At 41.1% G+C, this 26,918-nt stretch overlaps 1 protein-coding gene across 3 annotated transcripts in view; it reads right to left on the minus strand.

Moving 5' to 3' along the window:
* Positions 1–4,634: 4,634 nt before the first annotated feature.
* PolD1 (DNA polymerase delta) overlaps positions 4,635–26,918 on the minus strand; it is a 213,130-nt gene continuing 190,846 nt past the window's right edge. For all 3 annotated transcript variants that reach the window (XM_067149778.2, XM_067149780.2, XM_067149779.2), the window contains 2 exons: positions 14,227–14,491; positions 4,635–4,848 (listed from right to left, as the gene is read on the minus strand). In XM_067149778.2, coding sequence (XP_067005879.2) covers positions 4,752–4,848; positions 14,227–14,491 — 362 coding nt within the window. In that variant the 3' untranslated portion in view covers positions 4,635–4,751. The remainder of the gene's footprint in view (positions 4,849–14,226; positions 14,492–26,918) is intronic.

The following is a 26,918-nucleotide window of genomic DNA, read 5'->3' on the forward strand; positions in this document are numbered from 1 at the left end:
GAGAGGCTTATGTTCCAAGCAGACCTGGCCAACAGCTGGAAACTGCATATGATGATGATGATGATGATGAATAGTGCATTTTTAAGAAATAATCCACTTTTAAGTCTCCCTCTTATGCGAGGGTTGGAACTTAAATAGCGGCAACACTGATGTGGAGAGGCTATGCAATGGAATCTAGTATGGTCGCTGACAGCACACGTTGGTTAAATACTTATCTTACCTCAGAGCAAATGGACTCGTCCTTCCCACATCACCTGCGTGCGCACAAGCGAGAGAAACACAGTTACGTGTGAGCTAGTGGTCTAACGTAACGTCACTATGTTTTCCAAACAGGAACAACAGAGTTGGATCAAGATTGAATGTGCCAGAGGTCGTACAGCATGACAGTGTGATCAAGGTCTTCAAGAGGCTTGCAGGGAATCTGCATTGCCTTACAGAACAGTGGCACTTTGGGTAAAAGCCTCAACGATGGTCGCAAACTGTGGTGGACATTCATCGGGCAGGTCGTCCTACGAGTGAAGAAGAAGTGTGTGCTATTGCCGCGTTACTGGACAGTAATCGAAACTAGATGATTCGTGAGCATTTGCTTCAGAACTGTCGCGGAGATTCGACAGGCAGTAGACCGCTCCATTCGCACCATCAACAGAACAGGCTCTGCTGAAGGTATACTACGACTTCCACATCGCTGGCAACGGATTATACACAACGCTGGTGACTACATTGAAGGACAGTAAAGGTTGCTAACATGTAACTCTTTTGTATCTGTTGTAAATAAATAGTTGCCACTATTTAAGTTCCAACCTTCGTAATTCAAATGACCGTACATGAGGGTAATTTGTCTCAAACTTGGTACAGCATTAGGTCATAAGCTAGGCAACACAATGATCACCTGACACTACAACAATGGCTATTTTTAACTACCTAGAATGATGGCAGCGGTTGTTTAGACCGCAATAAGGAAATGTACAATACACATTACACAGATCCAAAACACTTGTTTAGAGTATTTATTAGGTTTCATATGTTTTTAAACTGTTATTTCAGTTCCTTTATTAAATTCTTCCAGTTGATTTTTACAACATACACAACATTTTACAATACTTTACAACTACACATTCTGTAAATATGGAAGTAGAATACTTGTTGTACAGAACCCGAACATTATGTTTACAGCATTTATTAGGTTAATCATATTTTCAGTATTATTTCAGTTCGTCTAGGCCTACTACATTTTAGCAGTTGCATTTTACAGCTTACACATAATTTTAGAACGCTTTACAAATACATAACACGATTTGTGTTTCAGGACAAGAACAACGTTTATGACACCTGTTATCGTTTATCACTATGAATCATACACTTTTCACAAGCACATCAGTTACTGCTTGATTTACCAGTGACGCATTTCTAACAATAAAGCTTCTTGATGCAGCATTCTTGGGAATTTACACAGGTGGGCTTCTCACACGACAAACAGAACTGGGGTGATTTTTACGGCAGAACGGCACTGGCAATGTATTTTTACTGGTGGTCTCTGTACCACAAAAAAGGGTTGCTGGTCGCCTCTTGGTCAAACAATGTGATGATCTTAGTTAAAAAAAAAAAAAAAAAAAAAAAAGCATCTTCGAGAAATTTCGGAAGAATTCATGCGCAAAATAAAATCCAGGCATTTATTAGCTGCAAAATCCAGTACACTGTAGATGTAAACAGGACATCATCTTGATAATGACTGAGTAGTGTACAAGCAGCTCATTTGGTCAAGAACATCCACTTCACGCTTTGTAGAGTTGTAAAATTCACAGTTACCGGATGCTTTTTGTCACTGTCAAATATTTCAACCTGCTTATGCATGTTACTCAGGATACAAACATTTTTCTTGATTTGTACAGGTAAACAGTAAGATGATGATGCTTGTTGTTTAAAGGGGCCTAACATCTAGGTCATCGGCCATAGTACGAAATGAGATGAAATGGAATGACAAATTAAAAGTCCAAAATCCTCCACTGACCAGAATTCAAAATGTGAGGACGAAGAATGAATGGATGGATTTGAATTTAAAGCAATCAGTGGATCCGACCCGCAATGTCTCGCATTGATAGAAACTGCCGTGAAACAATAGTATTACTGACCAAGGGACTACGTCTATAGCATAATAGTGAATTGATGAAGCTTTTAGTTGAAAGGCATCCAAAATCCAAGTCATCGGCCCCTCATGATGGTACTTATTGCTAGGAAAGTAGAACCATGGTATTTGTCACGTTGCGGTATTAATCAAAAGTAGCGTAGACTCGCGGCATTCCACACAGTATGGTACTACTTACAGGTAATGAAATTCGCACATGGAATACAGACCTAGGGTGTTTTGCACATTGCGGCGCCATTTACAGGCGACGCAAACCTATGGTGTTCTAACTACTAACTAACTACAGGGACCCGCAATATCCTGTGGTGATCCTCATATAGTGGGTACTAATCATACACAAGCCAGAACCATGGTGTCGCTTCTGAAGGGGTACTAATCACAGGTACTGTAGAAGCTGGCAACGCACTCTGTTGCTACTAATCACAAACCTATTTGGTAACTAACATAGTGATACTACGCGCAAGTAAAAGCGACCCATGGTGTTCCCTGCGTGGTGGTACTAATCGCAAGTAGTTTCATGGTTCTAATACAATCACCCCATGGTCGTCTCTTACGATAGGCAGGGGATACCGTGGGTGTATTCTTTATCTGCATACCCCACCCACAGGGGGTTGTGTGTTTGATCCGCCAGAGGTATTTTATTTCCGTCAAGTCCGCCGGCAAGCCGGTTAGGACCCCGCTATCCGCCACCTGGGATGTGCCATGTGAGAGTATCACCTCTCCCCCTGCTATGCCAGCGTAGTAGGTTCATGGGTAAACAGTAAGTTTTTTGTTCACTGACCAATATTCTTGAAGAAAAGCGTTCTCCACTTGTGGATTTTCCAAACTGGTGGACGTTCTCGGTGATTTGGTCGCATGGTACCAACGATAGATGTGCCTTAGATCGACAGGGAGTCTGCAAGCTTCTGTGATGTAAAGGAACTGACAGTAGTGACATTTCTCCCTGTATAAAGAAACAGCTCCATGAGCTTCAGAACCACAAGCTCACCAAGTTGAGTCCCTTTCTTCATCTTTTGGCAAGTACATGAAACTATAAAGAAGTATTTGGTTTCAAGGTCTACAGCCAACCAGAATTTCAATCCTAACTTATCAGGCTTATTTGCCACGTACTGAATTAATTTACAACACGCTTTACATGGTAGGAGTTGTTCATAGACTATAATATATTCACCGGCTGTAAAGCACAGTTGAGAGTTTTCAACAAAAGGTGACCACAGCTTAGAAGCTAGGGCGAATTTGTCGTTGATAAGCTGAGTTGAATGAGTTGCTTTTTCTGTAAAACCGGAGGAACATAAGAATTTCCTCGAAGCGGTCACGTGACACGGTTTCGGCAAATACTAGAGGTTCCTACTCCTTTGACCACATGTCGTTCACATCTAACGAAGAATAATGCATTGCTCCCCTTGTGTACACTAAAGCAACAAACACTCCAAGTTCTACCAATGAAATGTCCCATGAATCTGACTCCAATTGTCTGTGAGCTTCTTCAATGGTGTACTTTTGAATATCCTTCAGTATGGATTCTGAAAACAATAAGACGCAACGATGAAGCCTCATTGTCTCCAATGTGTCTCCTTGCGTATGGAGTAGGTCCTTTCTTATCCTTCATGACATTTTGTACACAAAATCTACCTCTTACAGTACCATCTTGATTCTGTAGTTTCCACTCAGTTCTATCGCCAGCACGAAGACTGACTGGGGTGGGGGGGATTATGCTCATTATTGGTTGCGGGGCACGAAATGGTGACATCAGAATCTGTTCCTGCCTCTGGAGAGTTGCTCACATGTTCCACGTTTCCAACAGGAACCACGAATTCTGGATCACTGGAACTGCCACCATCACTGGAATTATCACAGATTTCCTCAAGGAATGCAAGACATTTGTCAAGAGTCAGTCCCTTGCGCCTAGACATTTAAACTAACAAACTGCAGTTCCAGACCGTCCGATGAAACTTGTACCATTAGATATTTGAAATTGAAACACATGACACTGCGTGCGCGACAGAAAGAGATGGAGGAAATTCGATAATGACTGTCCGCTGAAATATGTAACAACAGATGTTTGAATTTGAAAAAAGTGACACTGCTAGTGCGAGGAAAAAGGCGGAGAAAAATCAATGACAATCCCCTTACAGAGAGATTCATGGCGGTCATTTTGACTGCTCTCGTCATTCTAGGTACAACAATGATTTATTCAATTTCAATGAAACATTCAAAATAAATATTTTGTATGCTTAACAAACTCAGAAACTTGGGAAAGGTAATAAATTTTCAATGCTTTTAAGAACAAACATATCTAGAAAGAGCTTTGCAGTCAAAAGGACTGCTCCCATCATTCTAGTGTTAAATTTAAAAGCAAATGAATTTCTGTAAAAATTGTGTTTATTTACACTTTTTTTTTAGCCTTTTGAAATTATACATTTTTTCACTATTCATTCGCAGACAATTTGTAGAAAGCTAGTATTTTCCTGAGTCACGATCTGTCTTGAATTCTCTCTAGCAATAAGAAAAGACATTCTGATATAAATTAATTATATACATTTATTTTTTTAAAAGGACTATGTACAAAAAACTAGACAGAACACAATACTGATTAGTGACGATGTAATCACCACGTTGGTACACCAAAACGCTGCAGTGCTTTATCTTGAGAAACAAGATCCATCTGCACCTTCTTACGCATGTAGAAAATTGGACAGTCTCGGCTGAAATGTTAAGAAAATAACATTAACATTATGCTACTTTTGCATTTAATTTATTTTTTGATGCTGAACTGGCAACTGGGTTGTGTATGTAATAACTGCTCATGTTTCTTGCAATTAATTGAAAATTAACCACAGATCAGTGTTTATGTTCTACAGTATGAAAAAAAGAGGGCCAAAAATCGACAGAGTTTACAATATCATAAACAATGATATTGTATTGATCCGTATTGAAACACAAATTACAAACAGGAAAGGAAAAAGCTAAAAATGGTTCCACTTATCCAATACTTTTATTAATATAAGGACTACATTAAGTTAGGACTAGTTTCGATCTTCCCATGAGATCATCTTCAGCCAAAATTTATGTACACTTGACAAGTCATGACATAGAAACAATGAACGTTAAAGATAGGATCTATATGAAATTAAAAATAATACTCTTAGTTGGCATACATCATCGGGTTAAAATTGCGTAACAGTCCTGCTGAAACATGAAGTGACACTTCCTGAAATTGTAGTGCAGGTACACATTTTTTCCCCCATCCTAATACAGTAGAAGTCCGCTATAGCAAGTACGGCATATAGCGATAACTCCATTATAACATGAGCTGTTTTCTGTCCCTTGAAAATCCCTATATTAAACTGTGTATTATTCTTCGGAAACAGCAAGAATCCTATCACTGATGCATCTGTTATTACGAGCGATTAAGTGTGCATAATTTTTTCCATTATCAATATTTATGCACTCCAGCGATTATATTGAATTTGATCAATCCTCTTCGGTATAGATTTTTTGCTATGTGCACTAATGAGCTCTCTCGTCGACATTTGAACTCAAAGGCGATATCGGAGTCGATTAGTAATACTCGTCGACTGGTGTTCTATAAGCACAATAAGTGAAAGAGAACGTGTTTTCATAATAAATGCGTAAATAACATGGCCGATAGCAGTAGTTAACTCTTTAAAAATAAAGGCTGAAGTAAATGATTGCTTAACTTTAAAACTATGTAATGAAAGTAAGCAAGACTGTGATACACCTCAAAATACGGCGCAGAGTGGATGACTGATTTTGGAGGTTAGTATATTCAATAAAACCTCGTTAGGCGTTTCTGCAGGGGACATGGAAAAGTAATGTATTAAGCGAGAAACTGTACCATTGAATACACAAATAAAAACTATCCAACAGTAATATATAAACACTTGATAGTTCCGACATGCGTGCATTTTACGTCGTGTATGTACGGGTACAGAGAAAGATATAGGCTATCATTTCTGAAGATGTGATGAGAGTATTAAAAGGCGTGAAAAAGACTAGAGATAATATGAAATCCTTTTTCCACTGGGGCTTATTAAATAAAAACAGTGTATTAAGGTGTGCAAAATACCTGATAACAAATATATAAACAATTGCTATGGGGCACCGTAAAAGTATCGGCGCATTATTGCAGATCACATTCTTAGACCATGAATTATTTGGCGGTTAAACTTGGCCATGTGCGAGAGAAATGACTTTGACCATCACCTTGAATATGACAACACTTCGATCAACTTGAGTCAAAACTTGACGGTGTGAGTTTCAACATATGCGCCACCGTTGAAAGATGCAGATGCCTGTCCACTACCTGGATTTTTTGTCGATAATAAACTATTGCTGCCATTCTGATAAAACAACATTAACAATGCACGGTCTCTCTCTTCCCAATAGGCATTACGTTTCACACAGAAAAGTTCAATTTTCTTATACTGCAACGAAGATTCACTTCATAAAGGAATCAACATGCATCACAAAGCAACAACCAAGGAACTGACACAACGCAATTCTACCGGAAAAAACATTTTGATGTCAGAGTTATAGAATATTGCACTGCATGTTCTGACTGCTTACAGTGCCATATTTTTGCCTGGTGGCAAAACTTAGAACTAATAATTTTTGTGGCATAATTTGCAATCGCATTGCTTAGTTAGCATATCTAACACATTTCAGACTTGTAATATCAGACTCCTAGATAATTACAGCCTGTGCTGAATACCATAACTTTAATTGTGAACACATGGTATATATAAATTGCTGTATGAAACCTTTTGCAATTGCCACCGCCGCCACCATCACCACCCGCTACTTGGAGGTTCATACAGTGTAACATTTAATAAAATATAAAATTTAAGAGTTCTTCTTCTTCTTTGCGAATGGGTCGCTTAGGACCATGCAAAATCAACAATTTCTAGCCTTCCTGTTGGCCCAGTATTCCTTCATGCGCAACGAGTGGATCTGTTTTCGTTGCTCTGACCATGTATGTTGAATAGTCTTCTCTTGTTCCTCGAAACCCCGTGTGTGAGTGATTTTCCTGATTTCATTCCGGTCAAGTAGGTTTGGTGATCCTAACGCCTTCAGGTCTTTTTCTGTAAGCTTGTACCAATTCGGTCTAGTAGCCTTGTTCTTTATGAATGTATGTATTTTGTGCATTAGTCTGTTCGGGTCCATTCTTTCTGAGTGCTCCATGAATTGAATTCTTCGCATTCGCATTGTGTCAGTGATTTTGGGAATTTTTAATATATTTATGTGTTAGACTTTGGATAATGTACACCATCTTTGGTTCTTGGCTTAAGGTTTTTTTCTCATTATTTTATGTTCTTTCACTTCTATTTGTTGTTTTAGTGTTTTGTGTTGGAGATTGAGTATCTCTGAAGCATAGAGTGCTTCAGGTTTGATTACAGTTGTATAATGTCGGATTTTGCAGTTCTATGAGAGGCTCTTTTTGTTGTATAAACTTTTTGTTAAATGAAAAGCAATCTCCATTTTCTGGAGTCTCGATTCAATAGATTTCTTTTCGTTACAGTTTGCTGTAATTCATTCAACTAAATACTTAAATTCGTTTACTCTAAAGATCTTATTATTGCCAATTAGAAGTTCATTTGATGCAATTTTGATGTCGTCATAAATTTTGTTTTTTCAAACGAGTTTTGTAATCCAATTTTTGCTGCTTGTTTTTGTAGTAGTTCAAGTTGTTTTTGTGCGTCAGAGATATCTTGGGCAATTAGTGCCATGTCATCAGCAAATACTAAGCAGTGCCTTTCAGTTTTGGCCCCAGTCAGTGGGTTGGTGCACCAGCTTTTCTCCATTCCCGTACAACTTTCTCAAGCGCACAATTGAAGAGCAACGGGGATAATCCATCGCCTTGTCGTACTCCTGTGTCTATTTGAAATTCTGTGCTCAATTCTCCCACAAACTTCACCTTGGATTTGGTTTCCGTGAGTGATTATCTATCTATACTATCGTATGCTTTTCTGAAGTCGATGAATGTGATGACATAATTCTTGTTTGAAGAACTATGGAAATATTTAATAGAGTTTTTTAGATTTATAATTTATTCTACGCATGATCGTTCTTTTCTGAATCCAACTTTATATTCGCCGATTTCTGGATCCAGTTGAGAATCTGCACGGTTCATGACAGCTTTGGATAGAATTTTATAGGCTATTGACAGCAGTGAAATTCCACGATAATTGTTGGGGTCTTTCTTGCTTCCATTTTTGTACAGTGGATGTATGATCGCCATCTTCCATTCTGCAGGGATTTTTTCAGTTCGCCAGATTTCATCCATGATTTCTTTGAGTTTTGTGACGAAATTTTCTCCTGCATTTTTCCATAGTTCTGCAGTAATTTAATTGTCTCCTGATGCTTGGTCATTTTTCAATGAGTGAATTATCTCTTTAATTTCCTGTGCACTGGGTGGTTCTGAGTCTGGGTTCCGTTGTGCTGGGTAGAATTTGAATTTTTCTTGGGGCTTTTCACAATTTAATAATTTGAAAAAGCATTTCTCAAGAATTTCACTGTTTTCAGCATCGTTATGAGCCATTTCCCTGAGTTCATTCTTGAACTGGAGCGACGAAGGGAAATACTTGGTTAATTTTTGTTTGAATATTCTGTAGTAATTTTGTGAATTATGTTTCCAGAAGTCAGATTCTAAATTCTTGTAATTTTGTGTCCTCGTGCTGTTTACGAATCTTTCTTATAGATTTAGTGACCATTTCTCTGACATCTTTGAGGTCCTGCCTAGTTTTTGTATTTGTATTGCATGACCACCTTCTGTCTGCGTTTCATGAGTTGATCACACTCATTTGTCCACCATGCGTGTTTCCGTGTCTAGGATTGTGGTGCTATGTTTTCTGCAATTTTTACAAGCCCTGCTTGAAGTTGTTGCCAGTTTTGTGGATTCAATTTTTGTGTTTCTTTTCTAAACTGGTCATTGCCTTTTACCTTTTGTACATTGTATTTACGGTGTGGAGCTTGCTGAGTGAACTTTCTCTTTTCTGGAATGATGTCCAAAGAGAATTTTGTGGGGTAATGGTCTGAATCTAGATCTAGTCCTTTAAGAACTTTGAGATTCATTATTTCTACTGTGTTTTGGCAGGAGATCATTACAGGGTCCAGTTGGTATTCACCTAATAGTGGATTAGGCGAGATCCAGGTTTTGGTTTTAGTTTTTTCTTGAAAAATGTAGATTTGAAAAAAAGGTCATGGTTTTTGCAGATCTCAATGTGTCACATACCATTCTTGTTGGTCTGCTTATGTCCTGACCATTTACCAACCCAGTATCTATATTTTTTTTCTTTGCCGATTTGAGCATTGAAGTCACTAACGAGGACTCTGACAGGATTATTTGCTATTTTTTGGAGAATATTATCTAAATTGATTCCAGAATTCTTCTACTTTTTCTGGGTTGTTTCTGTTGTTGATATATATTGGCGCGTGTCCGTTGATTAGCGGGTGGATCTTGTTTGCTGATTTTATTGTCAGTGTATAGAGTCAACCTGAGTAGGACTTGAAAGATTTAACCGAATCAAGTATTGACTTACCTACTATAAATCTGGTCCCAAATTGTGGACAGTTTGTCATAACTCATTCTCCTGGTTTTCCTTTGTATATTCTATATCCTTCTGAATCAAAAGGATCTTTGAATTGTGATTTTTGAAATGCAATAATTTTAATTTTGCATTTCTGGATTTGTGTAGGATGTTTTTAAGTTTTCCAATTTTCAAAAGGGAATTTGTGTTGAATGTCATAAGCCAAATTCTTGAGTTTGGTTGGATTTTGCTCTTATGGGGTCTTGAGGCACTCCAACTTACCTCTATGCACACTTCTGTGGCCTCCCCAGAATCCGAATAGACCACTTGCGTTTTTTCAACTGTGGGATTTGACTCACTGGGGTAATTCTCTTTTGAAGGGGCTATATCTATGTTGATTTACTTGGATTGGATTTTTTACTGAGTTTGGGATCCCAGTCTGATTGAGCTCAGAGTTCCACTTCTGAGTTTATAATTCAGCCGCCACTAACATGTGGATCAGACGCTGTTGGGGTACCACCACTAACATGTGAAACCGTCGTGCCCCTTCCTCCTTCGTCAAACCATATGGTTCTTCTGCCTTCTCCGCCATTGGGAAACGCCTGTCCTCTTCTGCCGGCAAAGCCATTGACCGTTTTTCTTTTACCTCAGTTGATCCGCGGGTGCTTATTTAGCAAAGCCTTTTTCACGCCTGTCCTGCATATCTACAGGAACCTCCCCTATCAGCCATTGGGACAACACGACACAGGGTTGAGGCCCCCCACCCCAGTTTAAAAGTTCTATGATGCTTAAAAAACAACAGTAGTACAAAAAATACCAATTAATTTAAGTGCAGGCTATGTATACTTCAACATTTAGCAAAGGTAAGCTCAAATATTAGGGAGCAAGGGCTGATGATGCGTAATACATAGCCTCTCTCAGCCAAATGTCAAACCCAACCTTCTCGCGGTGCTCCCTGTTATCACAGACTGGGTAAATGGCGACTGAGTACCGGCGGTATAACCGAAGTATACAATGTTAAGAAGAGGAGAGGAAATGCTCTTTCTTCAGTATATACACCAACATCCGTGTAAGGGCCAGTGCCTTGGCCTTAAGGTGGCAGTCCCACCAAGGCACTCGGAGTTTATGGGCCAATAACTTGTAAGCTCTTAAATAAAATTATTAAAGAAACAGAGATGATAAATAGCCGAACGGACAAAAAGCTGACGACCTTTAGCGCGAAACAGGTAACACGATTTGGATGTTGGAATGTTCGTACAATGAGAGAACCTGGGAAGTTGAAACAGATCATCAGAGAAATGGAGAATTACCGACTGGATTTTCTTGGTTTAAGTGAAGTGAGGTGGGATGACTTTGGAGAAATGAAGTGCCGGAATGGAATGACCCTCTTGTACTCAGGGCGAGAACATGGAGAGATTGCAAGGGACGGTGTTGGACTGTTACTGAGCAAGAGAGCAAAGCAGGGACTTCTGGAATCCACCCTATATCACAGCGAATTATCATAGCTTGTTTTCAGAGTAACATACGCAATATCTGCGTAATGCAGTGTTATGCCCCAACTGAGCCGTCTGAAGAGACAGTGAAGCAGGAATTCTATGCAGCATTATCAGGCGTTTTAAAGAAAATAAAACGGAAAGAAGTTCTCCTGCTCATGGGAGACTTTAACGCAAAAGTAGGAAAAGATAATGAAGGAGTGGAACACATTATGGGAAAGCATGGGCTCGGTGAGCGGAACGAGAACGGCGAATTATTCATTAACTTGTGTGCAGAACACGATCTGGTTATTGGAGGGACGCTTTTCCCACATAAGGAGTGCCATAAAGTCACATGGGTGTCGCCCGACCATCGCACAGAGAATCAAATTGATCATGTGGCAGCAAGTCGTAAATGGAGGGGCTCGCTTCACGATGTGAGAAATAAGAGAGGAGCGGATGCTGGATCTGATCATCACTTGGTGATGGCTTGGTTTAAGTTTAAGATATCAGCAAACACAAGAATTTTCCAGAGGCGAAGTAGACTTTATGACATTGGCAAGCTGAAGAAGGAACCGACAGTAGAAAACTTTAAGTTACAGTTGGAAAACCGGTTTGAAGTCCTACATCAAGAAGCAATTGAAGGAGTAGAGGAAACATGGGAAGCCATTAAAAAGACTTTAACAGAGACCTGCGAAGAGGCATTAGGTCATAGAGAGTTGCTGAAGAAAGACTGTATGTCAGAAGAGACATGGGAGAAGATTAAACAGCGGAGGGAAACGAAGCAACTTATCCTCAACTCTAGGACACGGCACATTAAAAGAGAACTTGAGAAGAAATACAGTGAGTTAGACAAGTAAAGAGGAGTGCTCGCAATGACCGACGTAGGCAGGTCGAAGAATACGCAAGCCAAGCCGAAATAGCCGCAAATAAAGGTGATGTGAAGGAACTGTATCAGATAACGAGGACATTATCCAAGAGGAGTTATAGGCAGAAGCGTCCCATTCGTAGTAAAGGAGAGACTATGCTTACTGGAGAACATGAACAATTAGCTAGATGGAAAGAGCATTTTGAGGAAATACTCAACCGAGGAAATGATCAGGCAGACGAAGTTGAAGAAGAGGAATGGGACAGTGATGCTCGCATCCGTGTTGATGAGCCTTCGATAGAAGAGATTAGAAAAGCATTTAAACAGATTAAAAGCGGGAAGTCTCCTGGGCTAGACAACATTCCACCTGAAGCCTTAAAAGTTGAAATAGATGTAACAGCTGCAGCATTATATATCTTATTCAAGAAAATTTGGCAAGAGGAAAAGATGCCAAAGGAATGGAAGAACGGGCTCATAGTTAAGCTGCCTAAAAAGGGAGAAGTAACTGCAACAACTGGAGAGGAATTACATTACTATCAATTCCCAGTAAGGTAATCACCCGTATCATCCTCAACCGCATTAAAACAACAACTGAGCAGAAGCTAAGGAAGGAACAGGCTGGCTTCCGAGAGAGTCGTAGTTGTGTAGACTTGATCAACACTCTCCGGATCATCATTGAGCAGAGTTGTGAATGGAACTCTAATACGTATATGCTCTTTGTGGACTTTGAGAAGGCTTTCGACTCAGTCGACAGGGACGTCATGTGGCGCCTGTTACTGAAGTATGGAATTCCACGGAAGATAGTCAACCTGATTAAGGAGACATACAATGGCTATGAGTGCCGGGTGGTTCATGAAGGCAAGCTAACAGAAGCATTTGGAGTGACCTCCGGAGTTAGGCAAGGGTGTGTCCTGTCGCCTATCATCTTCCTTCTGGTGATAGATGATATCATGAGGAAGTGTACACAGAAAAGAAGGGGTTTACAGTGGGGGCTGCTAGAGAGACTGGAAGATCTGGACTACGCAGACGATATTTGTTTGCTGACACACACCTTTCAGCATATGAAAGAGAAACTCAAAGAACTAGAAACTGAGGCACGAAAAACAGGACTCAAGATTAATTCCAGTAAGACCAAAGACATGAGGCTGTTCTCAAATATCCAAGAACTATTTTGTCTAGATGGACAGGAAATTGAAAATGTAGATCAATTTTGCTACCTGGGAAGTATGGTAGATAAACAAGGCGGGGCTACAGAGGATGTTAAGTCATGCATAAGGAAGGCTAATGGGGCATTTGTGCAGCTCTATTCACTGTGGAAAAACCGTGCCATATCTCAACGAACTAAATTGAGGATATTCAACAGTAACGTCAAGTCAGTCCTCCTCTGAAATGTAATGTCGTATGGCTTTTAGTGCCGGGATATCCCAGGGCGGGTTCGGCTCGCCAGGTGCAGGTCTTTCTATTTGACTCCCGTAGGCGACCTGCGCGTCATGATGATGAAATGATGATGAAGACAACACATACACCCAGCCCCCGTGCCTTTGGAATCAACCAATTAAGGTTAAAATCCCCGACCCGGCCGGGAATCGAACCCGGGACCCTCTGAACCGAACGCCAGTACGCTGACCGTTCAGCCAACGAGTCGGACAGTCCTCCTCTATGCATGTGAGACCTGGAAAGTCAATACAGGAATTACTAAGATGCTGCAAACCTTTGTAAACCGGTGTTTGCAAAGGATCCTAAACATTCATTGGCCGGACATGATTAGTAACGAAGATCTATGGGAAGTGACTGGGGAAACACCCACTGGAAATCAGATCAAGCAGCGGAAGTGGAGGTGGATAGGACACACGTTGAGAAAGCAGGATGGGGCCATTGAGAAGCAAGCCCTGGAATGGAATCCGCAGGGACAGCGAAAGCGGGGTCGGCCACGGCAGACCTGGAAGAGATCCGTATTGGACGAGGCAAGTGAGACAGGAAAAACCTGGGGAGAACTACGTCGGATGGCCCGCAGCAGAGTCCGCTGGCGAAAATTCATCGAAGCCCTATGCTCCTGAAGGAGACACAGGAAATAAGTCAAGTAAGTCAAGCTCAAATATATAAAAAAAAACCTAGCTAATAAGGGTGCATACTATATACGGTATTATCATACCATGTGTAAGCTTATGAGATTAAAAAAAAATTCAACATTACCTAGTACAGAGTACTTCTTCATGCAAACTGCCTTGACATCGCTGACATTCTGTCCATAATCGGCAGAACTGGTCCTCCAAAGTCTGTAGTCGTAATAACTCCTGTTGATAGATTCGGGCTTCATCTTTACTACAATGAGCACAGAGAGCAGAAGAATCCTTTAGGACGGCCTTACAACCTAGGCAAGTTTCTTTCCGCTGAGTGAATGCTGAGAGCGCACCGACTTTTGATGTGACGACTGTCTTGCTGCGAGTGTGGTCTCCTCCTAGCAATAAAACAAAATAAATTTTAATGGATTATAGTTGCAACTGCCAAGAGATCACTTTCATAAAATACCAAAAATGTAACCATTATAAAGATTCAGACGTCTGAACGTCTTTTTCTTCTTTCTTCAAAACAGGCTTTTTTTTCTTTTCAAAAGTTTACATTTTCATGGAATTTCTTCCAGATTCAGTTAAAAATCAATTTATGTTTTTCATTGGATTTATAACGGCAGATCAAATATAAGTGGGAATTTGAATGTACCACTGCTATTAGTAATAATTCTGAGGAGGGGCATTGCGAGGATGTTGGTGGGGGTGTCTGTAGAAGGGGTTTGCGTGTGTGAACGACGGTGGAGAGCTGGGCTGCTTCAGTACGCCAGGAGTGAGCAAGAGGTGTACATGTCTATTGTGCAATGCATCATTATCAAATTTCTTACGAAAGAGGGCACCAAATCTTCTGAAATTTTCAGATGGCTCCATGCACAGTTTGGGGAAGAAACGCTTTTGCAGACTCGAGTGTATGAGCGGGCTAAAAAATTTGTGGCAGGAAGAGAAGCTTGGAAAATGAACCTCAGGAAAGGAGACCACGGACAAGCATCACTGCAGACAACATTGTTGCCATTTGTGATATTATTGGTGAAGATCGGCAAATGAAAATTCGCAAATTGTTTTAGCCGTAGGAATAAGTTACGGAAGTTTTCAAACCACCATCCGAGATGAAATCCATTTCAGAAAATTGTCTGCCAGGTGAGTTACTCGCCTCATCAACCAGGAATAAAAAAACTTTACGCCAGGAAGTTTGTCAGAGACCCCTGTGTCACTACGAGGAGGAAGGAGAGGATTTCTTGCATTGTATTGTAACTTGTGATGAAACTTGGGCGGATCATTACACCCCAGAGCCAAAGCAAGCATGAAGTGGCAATGAAGAGACGAAGCAGGTCCGGTCAAGGCCAAAACAAGCCCATTTGCTGGAAAGGTGCTTGCAACCATTTTCTGGGACTCCGCGGGTGATTTGCTGGTAGATTTTCTTCACAAACTATCGCCTTTTGGATGAAGCAAAAGCTGCGTATCGCAACAAGCGACGCACTCAACCAATCTGAAATGTGATTCTTCTCCATGACAATGCAAGGCTGCATACTGATGCTCTAACAAGGGAAAAACTCCAGGAAATTCCTTGGACATCTCTGGAACACCCTCCGTACAGTCCAGATTTATCGCCCTGCGATTACAACTTGTTTGGATCACTCAAACAAGACCTAGGAGGACAGCGGTTCGATGATGCACGTGTAGAATAGTTTGTGTGGAACCGGCTCTGCACACGTCCCCCTTCTTCAGGACGGCATCAAAAAACTTACCAATCCAATGGAGAAAATGTGTATTGAAGGCATGACACTAAGGAGATAAGTGATTTCCATATGAGTATTTTTTTGATTGATGCAATAAATAATTCCCATTTACAGTATATTTGATTCGTCCTCATAATTTAATTAATAATGAAATCGAATAACCAATATTCTAAGCAAGGCAGATTGATTAAAATCAAAAATGATTTTAATCAACTGATTAAAAAAAAATCTGATTTCAGTAATTTAAATCCATAGTCCCCTGTAAGGCAAACATCTTTTCCCTCGGTACTCTGTCATATGCCTTCCCTATCTATGAATCAGAAACACAACTGTCTATTCCTCTCGTAACATTTTTCAATTACCTGGTGCTTACTGAAAATCATGATTCTGACAGCCTCTCTGAGGTCTGAAATCACACGGGTTTTCATCCAATTTACTCTCCACCGATAGCAACCCACCCCCTTACAAAATGCCAGTGAACATCTTGCCTGGTATACTGATCAATGAAATACCTCGATAGTTGTTGCAATCCTTCCTGTTCCCTTGCTTATAGACAGGTGCAATTACTGCTTTTGCCCAATCAGAAGGTACCTTTCTGATATTTCATGCTACTTTTATTACTCTATGAAGCCATATTATGTATGTATGTCTTCCCACTATATTTCAATATTTTGGGTCTAATTTCACCTATTCCTGCAGTTTTATGACAATGGATTTTATTTTCCATCCTTTCCACTTCCTCAAGTGTAATTTTACCAGAATCATTATCCTATTCCCCATGAGCTCGTTTTTTTTGTGATTTCACCAGAAATATTTCCTTTTACTTAGAAATTTTTTTTTTGAAAATATTCCTTCCACCCGTCTAGTGATTTCGTGGGATCTATTATGAGTTCTCCAGATTTACCCAAAACACTATTCATTTATTTTTTCCTTTCCTTTCTACGAATCGTAATTACTGTCCAGAAAGATTTCACTGCAGCTTGACCAAGCCTTCCCAGGTTATTACTGAAATCTTCTCAAGACTTCTTCTTGGATTCAAAAATTATTTATTTATTTCAATTTGTTTCTTTCATCTACATACAATTTCTTGTCTGCATTAGTCCTTGTTTTGAGCCTTTTCTGATAACCTTCTTTTACAAGCTGCTCTCACTTCATCATTCCACCAAGATGTTTGCTTTTCCCACCATCTTTACACACAATTGTCCCTAGGCATTATCGTGCTCTTTCTACTACAGTATATCCTGAACCTGCTTATTGTCCATTGTTTGGAAGTTTTAGCTTCTTATTTCCTTGTCCTGGAGATTTTCTACTCTTATTCACCTGCAGACAGATTTCACTTTCTCTGTCCAAGACCTAGAGGTAGTTGGTTCACTACAGATCAGATAGGAGTCTGTATCATCAAAAAATCCACAGAATACCAATATGTTCCTAACAGATTTTCTGAATTCAAAGTCGGTTATGATATAGTCTATTATGGATCTGATGCCCCTACCCTCCCACGTGTAATGGTGAATAGCCATACGCTTGAAGAAGTCCAGTAAACGCTTCCCGTTCTTATTAGCTTCCATACCTTCCTCACATTTATCCATAACCTTCTAATACCTTTCAGTTCTATTTCCAACTCTCGTACTGAAATAGCCCATTAGCATTATCCTATCCTTGCTGTTGACCCTGATTATGATGTCAATCAGTGCTTCATAAAACTTATCAACTTTCTCTTCATCTACACACTCACATGGCGAATAAACTGAGACAATTCTCGTCCTAATTCCTCCAATTACCAAATCTACCCACATCATTTGCTTATTTACATGCCTAACAGAAACTATGTTGCATGCAATTGTATTCTGGATGAAAAGTCCTACCCCACACTCTGCCCTCTCCTTTTTAACACCTGTCAAGAACACACTATAATCTCCTCTATCTTCCTTGTTCTCCCCCCGTATCCCAAAATCATTAACTCCTAATACATCCAGATGCATCCTGTTTGCTGATCCAGCCAGTTCTACTTTCTGTCTTTCATAAGCCCCATTAATACTGATAGCTTCCCATCAAATTTTATTTTGTTTGCCAAGTTGTTTCCAAGGAGTCCCTCACCTGTCAAATAGGAGTGGGACTCTGTTACTTCCATAGGTCCGAGGATTGTCTACAGTGTTCTGAGCTTGGTAAATTCTGTGAAACAGGATGCTGCCCTACTTACACATAGTACCAGTGAGCATCTCTCCTCCAATGAGTTAGGGATCACGGTGGGTTGTATAGTCCTAGCCACTCGAGCAAAAGAAGGGCCATGACTCAAAATATGTCCGAGATGCCCACTCCCATTCCATAGCAACTGGTATCCCGACTCTCAGGACTACTTACTAGGCCACTCAGCCGCTGCCCAAGGTTCACGAATTAGGACGTAACTACAGTAACCCTCACTGCGAACCACAAAAAATGGCTATTTAATAATAATGTATTGTTACGTACCAGCCCCATGGTAGCGCCTTTTGGTACTTCCAGGAAGGGGCTAGTGATTCAAGACGACCTAGGATCTTCCAGCCGGCTTGTGGGGTGGGGCCGGCCTTTCCGTGTATTGTTCTCGTCGGCCGACTTACCTGCGAGTTTCTCGGAGATTTCAACAGGAATGTTTTGCCTCTAGCCACCTTGCAAAAATTCTGGCTAATATCACCTGAGCTATAAAAACGGACGCTAGCTGCAGACAGTTGGTCACAGTTGGTCTCTTTGGTGGAGCCAGTGTTGGTGCTGGACTCGGAGTCAGAGTTGGGCTCCGTGGTGGAAACAGTGTTGGTGTGGACTCAGGGCAGTGTTGGACTTCTGGTGAAGTCAGTGAGAGATTCAGTGTGATAATGTTCGGTGGCTGGGCTGAGGGTGATAGAGGTGTTGGTTGTTGCTAGTGTCCCACCGAGGTCTGAACCAGGACCTGTGGTTGTGGTGTCGGAGAATCCACTGAGTAGATGGGCTGGAGACGACGTAATGGAAAATAAGTACTATCTGAGAATACTGCGTGCTTGTGTATTTCTGTGGACCGAAGATCACCGTAAGTCAGCGAGGAAACTCGCCATCGTGAGTGTGAGGGAAAATGGACTTGTATTAATGTTCGTTGTTGTATCATCCTGCTGTTGAATACTGTTAAGCTGTTTAGTTGTTCACTGCATGTGACTGTGTGAATTGCTGGACTGTCTGTGGAGTTGAACCAACAAACAGTCTTCGTGAGTCGAGTGGCCCATAGCCCTGTGTTCAGATCCAAGGAGGTGACTGGACTTGGGAAGTGAAAGTAAGGATTAAGCGTCGCCAGGTATAGCAACAGACTGGACTGCCTGCTGTGCTGTAAGGAAGAAAGAGACTTGTAATTAGTACGTGTGGCCACTCATAGCTGATTAGAATTGTGTGTGTGTGTGCATTTATTGGGTCATCCTGAAATAAATTAGAGTAATGAAATAAACAGAGTTTTATTCATAACAGTATTTAGACATTTGTATGTTACTCTTTTATTTTAAGAAGGAAACAGAGTAATGTGTTGAGACAAAAACACATATTGGTATCCACTATTGATAAAAGCTGGTACTGACTTTTATCACTAGCTTTCATGTATTTTCTAGTGTACTCTTTCTATCATTCCCTCTTCTCACATTGACATGTTTGTGTTTGTTCTATTGTGTGTTCCTGTCCTTCTCTAAATGAATAATGATCATGTGGGCTTGGATTGAGGAAATCAGGTATCATATTCATTTTGAGTCTGATTGTAAAGGGTAAGATATTACAATCATCCCAAGTTTCTAAGTTATACAATATTGCAGGAATTTTGAAACAACTTTTGATGATGATGATGCTTGTGGTTTAAAGGGGCCTAACATCTAGGTCATCGGCCCCTAATGGTACGAAATGAGACGAAATGAAATGACAAATTAAAAGCCCAAAATCCTCCACTGACCAGAATTCAAAACATGAGGACGAAGAATGAATGGATGGATATGAATTTAAAACGATCAGTGGAACTGACCCACAGTGCCCCACATGCACAGAAGCTGGCGTAAAACAATGGTATTTCTGACCAAGGGACTGCTTCTATAGCACGATACTGAATCGATGATACTTAAAGTCGAAAGGGGTCCAAAATCCAAGTCATCGGCCCCTCATAATGGTACTTATCGCTAGAAAAGTAGAACCATGGCAGTTGTCATGTTGCGGTACTAAACAAAAGTAGCGTAGACTCGCGGTATTCCACATATTATGGTATTACACACAGGTAATGAAATTCGCACATGTATTACAGACCTACGGTGTGTCGCACATTGCGGTGCCATTTACAGGCTACACAAACCTATGGTGTTCACCACATAAGTGTACTAACCACAGGGACTCTTACTATCCCATGGTGTTATTCATACAGTGGGTACTAATCATAGGCAAGCCAGAACCATGGGTTCCTTCATCCCATGGTGTCGCTCATATAGTGCTACTAATCACAGGTACTGTAAAAGCCGTTGTGCACTTGTTTGCTACTAATCACAAACCTATTGGTACCTAACATAGTGGTACTACGCGCAAGTAAAAGCGACCCATGGTGTTCCCCATGTGGTGGTACTAATCAAAAGTAGTTTCAAGGTTCTAACATAATCATCCCTTGGTCGCCCCTTATGACAGGCAGGGGATACTGTGGGTGAATTCTTCGTCTGCGTACCCCACCCACAGGGAGTTTGGTCCATGAGAGGTATTTTATTTCTCTCAAGTCCGCCGGCAAGTCGGTTAGGACCCCCCTATGCGCCACCTGGGACGTGCCACGTGGGAGTATAAACTCTCCCCTGCTATGCCAGCGTAGCCGGTTCGTGGAAAACAACTTTTTGCCTTTCAATAAAATAGTGAGAATCTGGGACAAAACTGCAAACAATGGGTTCACCTCTGTCACCAGTGGCTGCTAATATTTTTATGGAACACTTTGAATCTACTGCATTAACTACAGCGCCATTGAAACCTAAGTGCTTCTATCGTTACGTGGATGATATATTTTCGGTCTGGCCACATGGAAGGGAAACATTAAATGAATTTTTGGAACACCTAAATTCCATTAACAGTAAGATCAAATTCACGATGGAAGTAGAAAATGAAGGTAAATTACCTTTTCTTGATGTGCTAGTATACAAGAAGAATAATGGTATACTAGGCCATGCAATGTACAAGAAACCTACATATTCTGAAAGATACCTTCGTAAGTCCTCACATCACCACCAGTGCCAAAAAGCAGCTCTCCTTCGAACGTTATTTACTAGGCTGAATAATGTTGCAGACGCTGATAACCGCTCAAGTGCATTAAGAGAACTGACAATATCCATGAAGAAAAATGGCTATACATCAAGAGACATAGCACGAGCTGTGAAGATCAAGGAGCCTAACAGGGATAGTATCAACCAGGACTACAGTAAAAAGAAGAAAGTATTCCTTCTTTACGTGGCAGGTATAACTGACAGAATAGGGCGCATTCTTAGGAAGCACAATATAATTCCAGTTTTCACCACAGACCGGAAGCTCAAATCCCTGTTTCGACCATTCAAAGAAAAACCAATCTTGAAACACCAGGTGTGTATGAAGTTCCATGTGGTTGTGGTTGCTCATATGTTGGCATGACGAAAAGGCTTGTCAGCACCACGGTGAAAGAACACATTAGGTTGGTAAAGAATGTAGCTCTTTCATCCTCCACGGAGAATGTCATAAGCCAGTCTGCCATAACAGAACATTTCTACAGTACAGACCATGAAATCCTCTTTGACCAGGCGAAGGTCATCACGCCTGTAAAAGACTTCTATGCTCAACTGGTAAGAGAAGCCATAGAGATAGAGCTGCGCCCAAACAACATCAACAGGGAAGACGGCTTCAAGTTATCAAATACAGGGTGATTAATTTGAAAGTACAGAGCGGAGTGCCGAGGATTAGGCGCGCTGGGAAGCGGAGAAAGTGAGTGCAGTTCCCGCCATGACAAGCAGCATAGTCGGCTCAAAAAGCGGCACGATTACGCCTATAGAAACTAAATGAAACTGAACTCACCGGCTACATAGATGCTCTGGACAAATAAGTAAATGAATAAACAAATAAATAAATCAATTAGGAAATTAAACTGAATTTGCCAGTAATAAATAAATATATAAACAAATAAATAAATCAACTAGGAAATTAAACTGAACTCACCAGTATTTACAGACAATGCTGAAAGTGATCTCCTTCAGCTGCAATGCAAGCTTCACATCTTGTAATGAGATTTCGAAACACACTTTGTAGTTCATGGACACTGAGAGAACACACAATGTTCCTAATTTCAGTTTTTACTTCTGCAGTTCGAGGATTATTCCTGTAAACTTTTCGTTTAAGATTTCCCCATAGATAAAAATCACATGTGCTTAAATCAGGTGAATGAGGGGGCTATAAGCCTTTACTGATGATCTGCTCATCATCGAACATTTCCCATAACCGTCGCATAGAGCGACGCACCGTACGGGCTGTTGTACTATCCTGCTGGAAATAGCCGTACCTTTTCTCTTCTTCAGTCAGTTCAGCAAAAAATGGCTCCAGAATGTTGTGAATATAACGGTCAGAAGCAATCGTGTCCTGAAAAAATATCGGACTGATAATTCGTCGGGCACTGATAGTGCACCACACACCCACCTTCACATCGTGCAGAGGTTTCAGCTGTAAAATGTGCGGGTTGTCTGTATACCAGATTCTATTGTACTGTGAATTGACATATCCACTCAAATGAAACCAGGCTTCGTCGCTTATTAAAAGAAAGTTCGGATCCACAATACCGTCGTGGACACTATTTATTAGCCAATTGCAAAATCGTATTCTTGCATTGAAATCTGTAGGCAGTATGTTATGGACTGAATGAGTCCGATAAGATCATAAACGTAACAATTTTGTTGCATTACGTGCTGAAGAAGGTGAAATACCACTTTCCTGAGCTAATCTCCGAAGCGACTTATGTGGACTGACATGGAGTCTTGCTTGTATATCTTCTAACCTCTCTTGTGTGAGAGCTGTTCTCCTTCGCTTCTTTTTCTTATTGCTTACAGAACCAGTACTACGCCACTTGTAAACGAGCTGATGCACGTAACATTTTGATGGTACTGTCACACCGGGAAATTGTCTATGGAATTTTCGAAGGCATCTTTTAACTGGTTTCTTCTTCTGGTGCAAATAACACTCGACCAAAAATATTCTTTGCTCTATAGTGTATTTAACTATCGTGATAATAACCTCACAACACACCTTAAAAGTCCAATATTTTCTAACTAACTGAGGGACAGAGTGCTAAACAGCTGCGCACTGCAGTGAACACTTCTTATCTCGCCGTGTTGACAGAAGCCATATGGCGCTCGCTCGGGACTTCCCACGGCATGCGAGAAGAAGTCTGAACACTTAAATTATTCTCCCTGTACATGGAGACCTGTACTGCAAAAATATATGCATAACACCACCACGGAACAGCGGTATGCACTCACGAAATCGACAGAGGGCGGTGAATCACAGCAAGACGATCCTTGAGTCCAATTAGTGTGGTAGGCCGTGGATAGTACGGTCATGACTTCCACGTTTCTTTGAATTTCTTTGCTCACTGTCGAAGCAGAACTTAACATGCCCTGATGAAGGCCAATGCAATTTGGCTGAAAGCTCGGCTTCAATAAATACATATAGTGGCTTTAATCCAGTAAGATAATAGAATACTAACTTCTTAAAGTATTGCATGACACTGTAACAGGACATTTTATGAGTTTCATGTTTATTGACTAGGAGCTCCAAATAAGAACTGTGGAGTTCTTCAGTAAGATACTTCGCCATATCTTCAAGATATTCTTTATTTTCATTATGGATGGAATAATGCCATTGTACATAGCATGAAAACTGATTTGACGAGTGATCTGGTTGTAGGTGGTCTTTTTCATAATTGTGAAACAGTCAAAAAGTTGCAGTGTGAGATATTCTTACTCTGATCTCTAGAGGTTCCTCTTTTGCGATTTTTCAGCCATATGACTTCTGTTACCTTCGGTTTTGATTTCTCACTATCACACTTTCCATCAACTGTAAATTTTAGAACTCTCTGGATGAAAAACGAGTTTGTGATTACATGTAAGAAGCAGTCACATGAAAACCGAACAGCTGCTACAACGTGACCATGGCATGGTTTTATTCAAAAGCGTTAATACATTTATCTCACTGGGATGATCTATTCCAGTTTTTTAGAAAGAGCTAGGTTGCTGACAGATCCACAACTGCACCCGCTCTTGCACTTCCTCGACCGAATCATTAAGAGACCGGCCATAGGCATCAATTTTTGGTAATGAGACAAAGTCTCTTAGTGCATTGGCTCTGCCGGTGGCTCCAGTTAGCCTACGCAGTGGCCTCCACGGTATGCACTAGCCAGCGTATTGGTGGGTGTGCTAGGTACCAACTGATGAGCCCGCCCTAGCACACGAGAGCGAAACGTTGGCAACCAAGAATGAGTTAGCTGGAAAATTTATAATGTCCAATAACGGACCATTTATATTGGTATTATAAATTTACTCATTCAGGACAAATATTTCAGATTCCCTATGGGAATCAACATCTATATCATCTGATGGCCAAGCAGGCATCAATTTTTGGTAATGAGACAAAGTCTCTTAGTGCATTGGCACTGCCGGTGGCTCCAGTTAGCCTACGCAGTGGCCTCCACGGTATGCACTAGCCAGCGTATTGGTGGGTGTGCTAGGTACCAACTGATGAGCCCGCCCTAGCACACGAGGGCGAAACGCTGGCAACCAAGAATGAGTTAGCTGGAAAATTTATAATGTCCAATAACGGACCATTTATATTGGTATTATAAATTTACTCATTCAGGACAAATATTTCAGATTCCCTATGGGAATCAACATCTATATCATCTGATGGCCAAGCAGGCATCAATTTTTGGTAATGAGACAAAGTCTCTTAGTGCATTGGCACTGCCGGTGGCTCCAGTTAGCCTACGCAGTGGCCTCCACGGTATGCACTAGCCAGCGTATTGGTGGGTGTGCTAGGTACCAACTGATGAGCCCGCCCTAGCACACGAGGGCGAAACGCTGGCAACCAAGAATGAGTTAGCTGGAAAATTTATAATGTCCAATAACGGACCATTTATATTGGTATTATAAATTTACTCATTCAGGACAAATATTTCAGATTCCCTATGGGAATCAACATCTATATCATCTGATGGCCAAGCAGGCATCAATTTTTGGTAATGAGACAAAGTCTCTTAGTGCATTGGCACTGCCGGTGGCTCCAGTTAGCCTACGCAGTGGCCTCCGCGGTATGCACTAGCCAGCGTATTGGTGGGTGTGCTAGGTACCAACTGATGAGCCCGCCCTAGCACACGAGGGCGAAACGCTGGCAACCAAGAATGAGTTAGCTGGAAAATTTATAATGTCCAATAACGGACCATTTATATTGGTATTATAAATTTACTCATTCAGGACAAATATTTCAGATTCCCTATGGGAATCAACATCTATATCATCTGATGGCCAAGCAGGCATCAATTTTTGGTAATGAGACAAAGTCTCTTAGTGCATTGGCACTGCCGGTGGCTCCAGTTAGCCTACGCAGTGGCCTCCACGGTATGCACTAGCCAGCGTATTGGTGGGTGTGCTAGGTACCAACTGATGAGCCCGCCCTAGCACACGAGGGCGAAACGCTGGCAACCAAGAATGAGTTAGCTGGAAAATTTATAATGTCCAATAACGGACCATTTATATTGGTATTATAAATTTACTCATTCAGGACAAATATTTCAGATTCCCTATGGGAATCAACAGCTATATCATCTGATGGCCAAGCAGGCATCAATTTTTGGTAATGAGACAAAGTCTCTTAGTGCATTGGCACTGCCGGTGGCTCCAGTTAGCCTACGCAGTGGCCTCCACGGTATGCACTAGCCAGCGTATTGGTGGGTGTGCTAGGTACCAACTGATGAGCCCTCCCTAGCACACGAGGGCGAAACGCTGGCAACCAAGAATGAGTTAGCTGGAAAATTTATAATGTCCAATAACGGACCATTTATATTGGTATTATAAATTTACTCATTCAGGACAAATATTTCAGATTCCCTATGGGAATCTACATCTATATCAAAGAAGAAGGTCATCGTGACTTTACCGGAACTTGTGTAAACAGCTTTGGATTTCGTTGGCGGGGGAGAATTGTGATGTTTCCATTATTTGTTCTTAGGTTTGAAATGGCGGCAACACGTTTTGTCCCCTGTGACGGTCCGGGACAGAAACGCATACTCTTCCTCGTGGTACCGCTGCAGATGACTCAGACATAATGCCATTCTGTATATCTTTTGTCCCTCTGTCAGTTGATGTGGAAATGCAAGTGATCTTTGATAATGGCATGCATGGAGCCATGACTAATGCCAACCTGAACACGAATTTCTTCCTCCGTGATTTTCCAGTTTTCCCGGATAAGGCCATCAATGCGCATTATCACATGAAGAGTAATGGCTTGATGGGCCAGTCCTGGATACGCATCATTGTGCAGTGATGTGCGCCCTTCTCGGAATCTCCTATGCCGGTCACACTCGTTATGGCACGCAGGGTTCGCCATACACAGCAGACATTCGACGATGAGTTTTGCATACTCCAGCACCCTCAGCCACCAGAAAATGAACCACACTTCTCTGCTCTTCTTTGCTTGCCTCCATTTCTACAGCTGGACGAACACACGAGACTAGTCCGCACACCAACAAAGACATAACTCAACAACTGTGTTCACCTGAGTTGTCACTCTGCAGTTCTCCTACCACAGCGATGGCAGTATTGGTACGTAACAACAGTGTTGCCATCTTTCATGTGGAAGGTGTGTTATGGGGGAATGTTTGGTTTTCATTTGATTGCCCCTAATACTTCCAGTGTGCAGGGTGGTATATCTGAGGCTCTCTCCTGATTTCTCAATAAAACCAAAGTCCCTGATGTAGCCGAGAAAAACAACGGCCTGTGCACAGAAATTTCTGGTAAACTTCGCTAAACAAGCCTCATGCTACAGAATAATTGTTAAGAGCAAGAACCTTCCAGTT

Source organism: Anabrus simplex, chromosome 6 (genome assembly GCF_040414725.1).
Source record: "Anabrus simplex isolate iqAnaSimp1 chromosome 6, ASM4041472v1, whole genome shotgun sequence".
Classification (NCBI taxonomy): domain Eukaryota; kingdom Metazoa; phylum Arthropoda; class Insecta; order Orthoptera; family Tettigoniidae; genus Anabrus; species Anabrus simplex.